This window comes from Cygnus olor, chromosome 1 (assembly GCF_009769625.2).
Source record: "Cygnus olor isolate bCygOlo1 chromosome 1, bCygOlo1.pri.v2, whole genome shotgun sequence".
NCBI classification, from domain to species: Eukaryota; Metazoa; Chordata; class Aves; order Anseriformes; family Anatidae; genus Cygnus; species Cygnus olor.
This window is the reverse complement of record NC_049169.1, coordinates 153,452,157-153,464,366: the sequence shown is the minus strand read 5'-3', so window position 1 is coordinate 153,464,366 and position 12,210 is coordinate 153,452,157. Positions and strand designations below refer to the sequence as shown.

General features: G+C 40.0%; 1 protein-coding gene across 6 annotated transcripts in view; it reads left to right on the top strand.

Moving 5' to 3' along the window:
* Positions 1–12,210, top strand: part of FARP1 (FERM, ARH/RhoGEF and pleckstrin domain protein 1) — a 209,247-nt gene that overhangs the window by 152,838 nt on the left and 44,199 nt on the right. For 4 of the 6 annotated variants that reach the window (XM_040538339.1, XM_040538331.1, XM_040538376.1 and 1 more), the window contains 7 exons: positions 318–432; positions 1,582–1,729; positions 4,532–4,627; positions 5,130–5,293; positions 6,665–6,733; positions 7,468–7,543; positions 9,280–9,520. In XM_040538339.1, coding sequence (XP_040394273.1) covers positions 318–432; positions 1,582–1,729; positions 4,532–4,627; positions 5,130–5,293; positions 6,665–6,733; positions 7,468–7,543; positions 9,280–9,520 — 909 coding nt within the window. The remainder of the gene's footprint in view (positions 1–317; positions 433–1,581; positions 1,730–4,531; positions 4,628–5,129; positions 5,294–6,664; positions 6,734–7,467; positions 7,544–9,279; positions 9,521–12,210) is intronic. The other 2 variants (XM_040538357.1, XM_040538347.1) reach the window with 1 other exon arrangement.

Sequence of the window (12,210 nt, the reverse complement as noted above, 5' to 3'; positions counted from 1 at the left end):
CCTGCACACAAGTCAAGGCAACACTATGATGGCTTCATTTGTTCAACTGACATCCAACATCTGCTTACCTGGTTGTGGTGGATCGGAGGAATCCTTGAGCTGTTTCTCACATCTCAGATATACACACACAGATGAGAAGGGAGGAATGCCTGGAAGATAAAATAGTGGGAGTCTGAGCCATGAAACCATGGCATGGCTTACAGCAACCTGTGATTGCTTCTCTGCCCTCTTCCCAGCTATCTGCACCTTTTTGGATTGCCTGAATAATTGACGTTTAATTGAGTGTTTTAATAGACTTTTCTTAAAATTCTCCATAGCTGAGATTGGGGATTTTGATGAAAACATAGATCGTGAACACTTAGCGAAGAACAAGTATATACCTCAGCAAGAAGCACTAGAAGACAAAATCATGGAATTTCACCGTAATCACATGTAAGACTTTTTAAATTATTAGCCTTCTTTTAACATAATTCTAACTGTAAATACATGCTAGATTGTAAGTACAAAAGAGATTTGAGCTTCTGGGTTTCTCAAAGGTTACTTCTCAAAAAACGTCCAAGCCTGTGAATTTCCTGAAGGTTACAACTGCCTTTATCCCATCATCATAACAAGATGTTTAAAGAGCAATTGATTTTGATATTCATTCAAGCATGTCATTATTTTACAGTCTATTTCATCCAAAATGCTTCACTGATGATTTTGTGCATGCAGGTATGATTGCAAATGATGACTGATCAGTCAGACACTTGTGACAGTAGACTTCTTGATTTCAAGGACATTGAATGTTGTCTTTTCAACTTTCCATGCTGTATTTAGAGATGGATGAAGAAGAGGTTTAATGACAGTTTTAGGAAAAGCACAAAGTGCTTGCGGAATTAGGGATTTGGAGGAACAGCATTCAAGGTGACAATGCTTGGTGTCCCAAGGCCTGGAAAAAAATAGAATTCAAAAAGAATTAAGAATAAGACATATAAAGGTGTTTTTTTTTTTCTATTGAAAATCAAAAACACTTTAAGACTTGAACAGTTTCGTTTTGACCTAACTGGAATTAGAGATGAGTGGTAGGGAGCTCTACTGCAGTAATAATCAGAACTTTTGCACAATTTAGTTTTGAGGAATTTAGTGCTTATGGGTTCCCAACATTTATGTTAAGATACTCATGTCTTCTGTTTTACTTTCATTTTGGTATTGCATTCACTTTTACAATGAACAACATCCTTAAAAACTTCTATTTATTAATTTTTTTTTTTAGGAAATGTTGTTTCAGTGGACAAAAATAGAGTAAGAGTGAATTCTGTTAATGGCTGTAAATCCAACTATGTCTCAGAATTGGAGTGATCAAAATTTCTAATAGAAAATTTCTAGTCTGTAAAATCTGTGGATTTTTTTGTACTGGTCTATACTAAGATAAAGTTGTTGTTCTAGCTGATAAAAAGTGGAAGTAGAAAGAACATAGAGATGTAATACCCCTGACAGGTTTCAGTCTCTGTCATAAAATGTCTCTTTGTTCTCTGGAGGACCTGTTGATCTCTATTAAAAGGTGTGAAGAATCTGTGTGTCTTTTCTGTTTTGTTTCTCAAGGGGACAGACACCAGCAGAGTCTGACTTCCAGCTTTTGGAGATTGCCCGTCGGCTGGAGATGTATGGAATACGCTTGCATCCAGCCAAGGACAGGGAAGGGACAAAAATCAACCTGGCTGTTGCCAACACAGGCATTCTGGTGTTTCAGGTTAGAGCTGCTTGGTGTGTGACTTAGCACTTTACAAGGCAGAGAAATCTCTTACAGCAATAAGAATTCAAGATCTAAATTAAATCGGAAATAATTTGGTTGAGAAAAACGAGGAATTTCCTTTTTTTTTTTTCCAACAATAACCTTAAACATTTTGTAGCTTCATTAGATCCTTATCTTCCAGGGACTTTTACCTTGTCTACACACACAGGCTAGAACTTGATCTTCAACCACGATATGCTATTCAAAATGCAAACTGATCCACGGCTCATAATATGCAAGTTGGTCATGCTGACACCTCCTGTTTAAAGGAGCAGGCAGGTCTTGCAGGCATGGTACACACTAAATGGTTGTGAAGCAGGGACAAATAAAACAGACAGATGGAGCACAAGGAGATGTTGGAAGTAAATACAAGCTTTCTGTAGAGTTATTTTTTCAATTTATTTTCAAAGTTTTTACAATATTCTTAGCCATTCTGCCTTTGCTGAGTCCATGAATCCTACCTCTTTCACTAAAAGACCCAAAGCAGTTTTCCTTAGATTTCTTTCCTCTCCTCTCACGCCCTGGTCAGCCTAGTACATGTTCATGAATTATCATTAACAATTTAATCGGATTTTTGTTCTCCGGTGCCTTTTAGGTAAATAACAAATTGGGCTTTTACAGTTGTGAAGGTACAGATAGTCAGCTGGTGTAAACTGCTTTCATTTCAGATGAGCTTATGTCTACTAACATCCTAAATGCCTCTTTCTGTACTGTGTTAAAAGCAGTAAGTGAACTGTTCTTTAAAATGTCCATTGTTATAAGCATCAAAAAAGACTACTCATTTTGATTTGATTGACATCAGTTAAAATAGTAGTGTTTCCAACCTTGAAAAGTACTTTTAAGTCCTCCTATAAAAAAAAAAGCAACAAATGAACCCAGAAATGTCTGACCCAAATGCTCCGAGATCTAAATTAAAAAATAAAAAATAAAAACCCTGAGCAGCTAAGTGGGTTGACAGTACAGCTACAGAACTGGAGCATAGCTTTAAGCACGGGAACATGAGGATATTGTTAGAAATGCCCACAACTCAAATAATTGTATGTTCAGGCCCTCCCCTGCTCCCCCACAGTATTTTCAACAGTTGAATTAATGAGTTGCAAAGCTTTATAAATTCAGGCTGTCTTACAGCTGAAAGAACATATCCACACAAAACAGTGTGGACCTCGCTGGGTCCCAGCAGACAGCTGGGATCCTTCCTTGGGCTGAAGGCCCAAGGCCTGATTTGTACAGCTCTGAAACTCAGTTGTCTCCTCTTGTCGTGAAGTCTTTGAGACTTTCAAGAGGGTTTTGCTGAACTTTCAGAAAAGCATGGAAATCTTGCTGGATCGAGCTCCAAGACTGAGAGCTGAAAAGGAAGCTGAGGTCGGTCTCTGACCAAGCAATTGGAGCCTGGCACTTCGGCTTAGGGCTTCATTCAGGCAGTTCATAGGGTGCGAGCCATAAGCTTATCTGTTTATCATGGATATGGCTGAGAGAAATTGAAATATAAAGACCTCATTAGAACAACATCAGTATAAAATCAAAATAAAGGTTCGCTCACAAATGGCATAAGCAGTAGGCACACAGACTTACTTTAAAGCCTGACGTTTATTTAGAAATCAGTGTTGGTGCTGCTGAATATTGTAAAGGAGGTTAGTTATCAGATTCTTAGACAGCAGATTGACTTAGCAGAAATCATCACACTGTCACTACTCCTACGTTTGTCTGGTGACGGTACCCAAATCAACATGGGTTTCTGCATTTAGCTATCCTCTAGTCGCTGTTCTTTGAAATGTCTGCACTGTGCTGTAGGCATACATGTCTTGAAGTCTTTGCTGAACAAACTGGTGTAATTAATATTTTAAAACAATGCCTGCAATTCTAACGTAGAGACTCCTTACCAACAAAGAAAGGCTGAGAGAGTTGGGGGTTGTTCAGCCTGGAGAAGAAAAGGCTCTGGGGAGATCTTGTTGCGGCCTTCCAGTACTTAAAAGGGGCTTATAAGAAAGGTGGAGAGAAACTTTTTACAAGGGCATGTAGTGAAAGGGGTAATGGTTTTAAACTAAAAGAGGGTAGATATAGATTAGACATAACAAAAAAAAAATCTTAATTATGAGGGTGGTGAGGCCCTGGCACAGGCTACCCAGAGAAGCTGTGGATGGCCCATCCCTGGAAGTGTTCGAGGCCAGGCTGGATGGGACTTTGGGCAACCTGGTCTGGTGGGAGGTGTCCCTGCTCATGGCAGGGGGCTTTGAACTAGGTGATCTTTAAGGTCCCTTCTAACCCAGACCATTCTGTGATCCTGGAACATGGGGCTATTGATGCAGTGGCTGGGAATTATTAGTATTCAGGAGAAATTTTCTGTCAGGCTTGCAATTAGCTTTTGTTGTGTATTTTTTCTGAAAAAGTATTTTCTGGCTTTCAGAAACAGGTAATTGATTTAGTTTCCTTTTACTTTTGTTGCTCTCTATGAAAGGTCAAAATAGGCTATCTTGTTTTGCAGAACGATACTGGATTGTATACTTTCACATCTAGTCAGTGGATCTAGTCCTATAAATACGCAGGAATTTAACCATAACTTCCTGCCTTTAGTTACACCACCAAATGCTTATGGTTAAGAATGTCTGTGGGTGTTTGCACTACCAAAGGAGGAACGATAAGAAATACCATAACTGCAAGTGAAGTGATAGATGATTAATGTATGGCAAACTTTCTGTAGTGGTTTTGATTTCTCCATTCAGGTCTGTAATGCTTTAACTCTTCTGGCTTTGTCCTCTGCAGGGTCACACCAAGATCAATGCCTTCAACTGGGCTAAGGTTCGAAAGCTGAGCTTCAAGAGGAAACGTTTTCTTATCAAACTACGACCTGATGTGAATGTAAGTTCTTGTCAGGAATGTATGAAGCTGACAAAAGGTTGTTTGATGAATTTCTACTTGCAGATCAAGCAAGTTTTTATCACCTCAAGATAATTTTTAAATTAATTGCTTTTGTTCGTTGCTGGTGTGATACTGCATGCATCAAACTGGCATCTCAGGTGAGCAGTCCCAGCTAAGGAAATGTAAACTGAATGTCAGAGTCTTCTTCTGACTATGCCTATGGTATTATATCGGGGTTCTTAAGTTATAGTATGTAAACCACCTCTTCACATTACTGTTAAGAGCCCTGCTTTATCTCTGTCACAGTTGTCAGAAAAAGGAAGTTTAAGCAATAGCTGTGATATTGCCAGGCAGGCCAGTGATGTCTCAAAAGAGGAAGGAAGGATAGAGCCTGTTAAGCCTGAAAGCCAATGAGTCATGAAAAATCCCTTTTTGTAATATAGCATCTCCGTAACGTGTTTTGCTTGCTTGCTCATATTGCAAATGCTCTCTCAACTTTCAGAGTTCGTTCCAGGACACCCTGGAATTCCTTATGGCCAGTCGAGATTTTTGCAAGTCTTTCTGGAAGATCTGTGTGGAGCATCATGCCTTTTTCAGGCTGTTTGAAGAACCTAAACCAAAGCCCAAGCCTGTTCTTTTTTCTAGAGGTTCATCGTTTAGGTTCAGGTGAGACCTGCTTTCTTCTTTCCAACTTCGTTGCCTCCCCATTTCAAAGTCACATCCATAATGATCAAGGATTAAACCTATCATTTTCAGCTCCCCTTTTTGAAGTTGTAGTTTGTTCCTTTATATTTTCCATTGCATCTTCTCAGCCAGAATAGTGCAGAGAACACTGGGAAAAAAAGCCTGCATTCATTTTGTAGTAGCTGTTGTAACATAGCTTTCTGGAGGTAAGATATGAGCTGTATTGGTTCCAGCTGGTTTTACACAAAAAAATGTGTCCTAAGTAACACCAGCTAGCAACTCTTTGGACCTTCTGCTTTTAGGATAGAAGCTAATGTATCAGCTTCTTTAAGAAGCTGATATAAACTGAGCAACCAGAAACCCTTTCTTTGCTGAGATAAACTGTCAGTACACTATAGCTGCCTTGCACAAATACATGGTAGATATGGCCATTCTAACTCTCTTCCCACTTTGTTTCCTGCTGGCAAAGTAAATTAGTTAAGATAGAAAGACCTATATTAAGGTAAACAAGCTATCAATTTTAAGTTTCTGCCAGAATAAATAGAAAATTGTAGGTGCATTCTGCTTACCTCCTGTTTTGGAGAACAGGTTTTGCCCACATCCTGCATTCACAGTGATCTGTGCTGCATACACGTGGTTACCTTTTTCAGACCTTTCAGTAATTTAGTTGAAAGCCTGTAATGAATAGGAAGGGTTTTTCCTCTATTGAACATTCTTGAGGTGGAGGTTTCCTTTACTGCTGTCAGTTCCCTGTAGAGTTTATATCTTTGCACAATAGGAAGTGCTGGGCTTTCTCACTACATTTTTATGGCATATAGCAGAAGGGGAGAGCGAAAGTTCCACCCTAAATCTCTGCAGAAAAATATATGTACATTTAGTTGACGCAACTGAGCTATGAAATACATTTCAGCAGCTTTCATCTTGGTTGCAAGTTGGAGGAAAGGCTGATGTTTAACTCTTGAAAGGATTCAGTAATGTTTATTTGATCACGAGAGTAAAACTTAACCCCTACTTTGTTCTCTGTTGTGGTGACTTCCCAGTAATGTTGTATTCTATAAAGGGAACAGAACTGAATTTAATCAGATCTGAAATCACATCATAAGGTACCTCCACAGAAAAAAAAAAAAAAAAAAAGAGGTAACATGCAAAAAGGTAACAATCTGTGTGTATATGACCAGGTCTTCTTTCTTACGATCTTACATGAGTTTCTGTTGAGAGTGACAAATAATTTTCTGGTTGCTGTGACATCATATGCAGACCACATACATGTTTATGATGACCAGGCAGTATATTTTATTAAATGTGACAAATTCATTATCTCAGATTAGTAATTTAACTGTGGTTTTCTTCCAGTGGACGGACTCAGAAGCAAGTACTTGACTATGTTAAAGAAGGAGGGCACAAAAAAGTACAGTTTGAAAGGTGAGAGGAAAACAAATGAGCTACTCAAATACATATATATATATATATAAATTAAAGTAGTGGTTTCCAAGTAGTTATATTCTAAGAGCTTAGCACCAGTACAAGTGAAAAATTCCTTCTTTGCTAGTTTGACAGCTTGTCATTTGTATAATATCCCCTTGGTCCTGAGTATTTTGGCAGAAGTTTGCATAACCTATAGTTTATTTAAAATCAATAGTCTTCAATTTGTTTTTCAGCAGTGAATGCTCTTCCACTGCAGGTAGATTCCTCTCATGTTGATTTGCACCCTCTTCAGTGGGATTTGGTTAATATATGTTAGCAGAAAGGGATGTAAATGGTTTTTAAGTAAGCATATTCACCTGAGAATAAAAGAGAAGGTAACAGGAATAGGTATAGCCAACCTCAAGGGAGAACTGAACTCATCTTGCTTGTAGTGAGCTGAAATTCATGGCCAAAATGCCACAAAGACCATGACAACAGTTTATTGCTAATGAGCTGATGACTCATGTTCCAGTGATAGACCACTTCTGCTTCAGTGCCTCTCCCTTCTCTTACAGTGGTATGTTTCCAACGCATAGCATGTTTAAACATTACAGAAAGGAGCATCTGTTTTGGAGCAAACTCTTATGAAAGCCACTATTCAAAGTTTTTGTTTTCAAGGAGGCATGTGTCTTGATTCTTCTTTGTGGGAAAACTGAAATGGCTTCTTACTGTGATTTTCCTTTTATCTCCAGGAAGCACAGCAAGATTCGTTCCATCAGGAGTCTGACAACACAGCCTTCAGAACAGCATACAGAGGTGCCAAAACAAGTCAGTGATGTTGACGAAACCCTTCATCGTGCCTTTTAAATATTTCTTGTTACATTACCCACCACAGATTGGTGTTTCGAAACTCTAGGAACATAGGTTTCTGCTCAGTTGCCACTTAAGTGGGAGCTCAGGAGCCCCAGGTGTTCAGGTTCTTCAGATGGAATATGTTAATTTCCACTGTGGAACAGAGTTGTTTCCAGACAGCAAGACAAGCATAAATGGTGAGCTTGTCTGAGCTGTACTAATGACCACCTGAAAAACTGCAGTCCACTGTGTTACTGCTGGGGTCCCAGGTTGTTGCTGGTAATTGCATTTAGGAAAAGTTTAATTCTTTTCCTTCACTGAGGAGTCTTGGCTGCCAGTGACAAAATATTTTGTTGTATTAACAAGGGATGAGATTAATTATTTCCTCGGAGAAAATGCAGCTTTGACCTTTTAAGCCATTATCTCAGGTAGATACCAAATGTGTTTGTCTTATGTTAATAGTAGTTATGTATTTGGCGTTTACAAATCCGGTAGCCCAATAGAGGCAAGGCTGCAGCAGCTGGATGTTCCCAGGTCCGGGTAGTAGTAAGGTTGAGCGTGTATTTACAATAGACAACCAAACAAACACACATGTACTATATATATATATATATGCACACACATGTATACATGCAGCCAGCCATATAGGTGAAAACAAACAGAAAACGACACTCACACAAACACAGGTAATACCAGCAGCCTCATCATATTCCACCCTGGCTGATCAGGATGAAAGTCCACTAGCGGAAAATACTTACATAATACGGATCCCTCTAGTAAGGGTGTCCCCAGACACACCCAACCATGGAGTGATGGCTCTGCCAGGACAGTCCCCAGAGGAGCTCCATTTCTCTGAGTAGATTATTGGGGTTATTACCTCCCACCTATCACCATTTCTCTGAACTCATCTGTGTTTGTGGAGATGAACCTTTTAGCACATAACTTTACATGAAGTAGAGTAGGTAAATGCCAGGTGCAAGCTACTAAGTTAATATATTCAAGAATGTTACTTGCACTTTACATTCCTTGCATTGCTTCCTTTTGATATTCACAGACCCTTTCATTCCTGAAAATCCTATAAATTCAGCCCATGCCAAATATCTTTTAGTATTTTAATATTGCTAAGACAAGCTCAGGTAGACGGAGCATAACTATTGGTCAGATACTGGCATATTTCTGTTTGCAGAAAAGCCAGCCCCCAAACCAGTGGCAGGTATGCTCCAGGAGTTGAATGCATGGTCTTCAAAAGCCCATGCATGTCCCTTAGTGCTTTTTCAGTATATGGATGTAGGCCGTGCAGAATTTGTCTTACATGTTAATCTTTTCTGTCCATCCAGCTTCTCAGAGTAGTGTGAACAGGTTGATGTTCTTAGAGTATCAGTGGCTGCTGTAGGGTGCAGAAACACCTCAAATCCCCCTTTTTACATATTGCTGCATTTTGTCTCCCTTCTCTTCCCTTGCTCAGCTTACATATTTTCCCCCATCATCTGCTCTTGAGGATCAGAGACCTCTTTTTTTCTTCTAATTCATTTTGAATCTTGGGTTACCTCTTCTGCTTTCAAGAAATTCCTGTGTTGCTGCAAGATGTATTGCAAAATTGTGGTGCATAATTACACATAGCCCTTTCCCTCTGGCTCCCTTCCCTCCCTATCCCTCCCCTCCCAAACCTCTTCCCTTTCTCTACCCCTTGCCTTCCTTCTTTATCTTTCCAGAGCTCTAGCTTTGCCTATGGAGACGACAATGATGCTGCAGCAGTGCAGAGCTGCCGGCAAGGAAAGGAATTGAAAGCTTCAACAGAAGACACTGGACAGCACAAGAGTCCTTCCTTGAAGAAGAGTCCAAAAGAAGGTAGAAAGGTGGATGGAGCAGTGGTGTCAACTGTGGAGGAAGAAGAGGAGGCCTCTAAGGACAGGATGCAGCAGAACAGACCTCAGTCACAGCAACCAAGCACAGGTCCAGCTTCGAGGGCTGCTCATGGCAGCAGCACCTCCATTCCTTTCATTGACTGCAGTGATGTAGATAGCGAGTATGATCTCCTCAGAGGACAAATAACCCGGTCATATTCCCAAACAAATGACAATTATGAGGGTGATTTGACCAGTGGTGCCTATATTCACTATAGAGGTGAAAATCTTAATAGAAGTAGATATAGGGATTCCTCAGCCTCTATAAAGTCTTCCCAGTATCTCTCTGAAGAGTACCTTGATGACAACCCACCTAATCTCTCCTTCTACTCTGGGGGAAGCCCCAGGATGCCAAGGCACAGCTCACTGGTTGACGAAATGTTTAGAGGGCCAGGGAGCCGTAGTCCACTGGCTACTCCATTGCCTCCCAGTAGCAAAGGATCAAGCCCTAACATGAGCCTGAGCAGAACTGGCTCTCAGGGTTATGTCTCAGAAAATGGGCATGACTGCAGGGCAAGAACTGGGGAGGAGGACAGCCATGCCAGTAGCTGCCACGGGTATGGCAGATATTCTCCAAGTTCACAGCGGCCTCATGCACAGAAAATCCTAAATCTCTGCAATAAGTCAGCTACAGACCCGTTTATCTTGAGCCAGATATCCCCAACCCCTGGGCAGGAATACAGATCAGAGAGGCATTGTAAAGGAGGCGGGGTGACTAAGATATCTTCTCCAGAAGGCAAAATGATGGCCAATGGTATGCCAGCGGGGGGACAGTCAAAGCAGAGCCCAGTTATGCAGTCGCTGCATGCCAGTGGCGTGATGGATCACATGGCTGCGATCCAGATGATGGAGGGCTCCACCAGCAGTGGGACAGAATCTAGTGATTCTGACTCAGAGATCATTAACCCCTTCACTCACCCCCTGGTGTTCGGAAATCCCATTGTGCTGAGTTCCTCTCCCATGCCCAGAAATAAATATTCCTTTGGAAGCCTTCAGCTTGATGAGGAGGTGGAGGAGGACGTTTCTGTTGGCCTCAGTGATGAAGATGGTGTGCAGGTCTTCAGCTGTTAGGGAGTGAGGGAGCGAGGACCAGTAGATACCGTGGGGCTCGTGAAGAGTGGCTGGTAATAAACTCAGAGCGTGGGCTATTTCAAATGTTACCTGTATACAAACCAGCCAGAGGAAAGGGGTGCTGGGAATACAGTAAGGATAAGTTTCAGTGAATCTTAACGGTAATTTATCTGCTCTGAAAGGCAAGAGGAAAGGAAGATCGTTACTGATTTAGGTACCTTTGTAAGGCTTTATACACTCAACCTGTATGAAGTCGTATTTTAGGTATGTATTGTAGCTTCTTTGACACTTGACTAGTTATTTTGACAAAACAAACAAAAATGTTATTACATAGGTATGTTGTGCTCTTTTGTATGTCTAGTACATTTTTTTTCCTCTCCTGTATAAGGAGCGCTACTTAAGAGTGCCTCAGTAGAGTTAGGGGAAAAAAATAAACTTACAGCCAAATGCAGGCAGCTTGGTATTCGAGACCAAGGATTGTTGAAATCTTGAAAAATGGTGGCAAATCTTTTCATAGCAAGAATGTGTTTAGTCTACTCATCTTCATAACCCATTTTATAATCTTAACTGATGAGCTGAAGATACAAATTAGTCATCTGTGCAGGAACAATGACTCTATTGGCTCTTTATTCAGTGAATAAAAAACAAATTGCTATTTTCACAGGCTGATTTGGTGATGGAGATTTTGAAACTCCAAACTCCTCCTTAAGCAAGAAGGAGAACAAGATCAAAGATAAAATTCAAGTTAAAAAAAATAGATTGCAACAGCTCTAATTATGAGTGGTATGAGTATTATTTTCCAGGCAATCCTTTCTACCCTTTATCATTGTGGTATAAAGATTAATTGCAAGAGAGTTGGTTTGTCTTTTTTCCCCTCATTCTTTCAGTGGTATTATTCACAGAGACATCAAAGTTCTGTTGTGGGTGATTTTTGGTGGGGTGGTTGGAGATGGTGGCTGTTTGATTATTTTTTTTTAATTAAATTTTTTTTTTTGCTTTGATCATGAAAAATCTTTATCTGTACAATCTGTACAAGATCCAATTAATCTGTCATAGGCTATTCTTTTTAATAGTGCCACCTCATAAATTTTTCATTCCCTGACACAAAGAATGATGGGACTAGCTGTGGTCCAGGCTGGTTGTTTTCAGTAGAGTACGTAGAGTAGCAAGGTTTTGGCACACGTGCAAAAAGACAGGGGGACTAATTCTATGTAAACTTCTTTTCGCAAGCTAAAAGTATTGAGAATTAAGGCTGTATTCTAAAAAAAAATTTGATTCTAGTTTCTCTGAGTTAATTTAAAAAAAAAAAAAAGCAGAGGAAAGGTCTCCTGTATGGAAAGTGTCCTGCAGTTATTAGAGCTGGGAGGCAAGATGTGCTCTTTAACACTGGCCTTACTTTTAACTTTTATATATTGTTCTTGTGGGGGAAGGGAATTAAAGTTGAGCGTGTTAAGTGATGAACAGCGCTTACAGAACTGCAGGTCACTTGCAGTGATCTGCATCATGCTGTACACGAATGCAGCAGTGGTGGATCCACCCACATAAGTACTGATGAACAAGTTACAGGACTTTATAAATCTAGACAGTATAAAGTTTTCAATATCATTTTTAAGAAAATAATAAAATACAAAGTCTTTTTAATTTTTCTAATGCCTTGGTCTATGCACA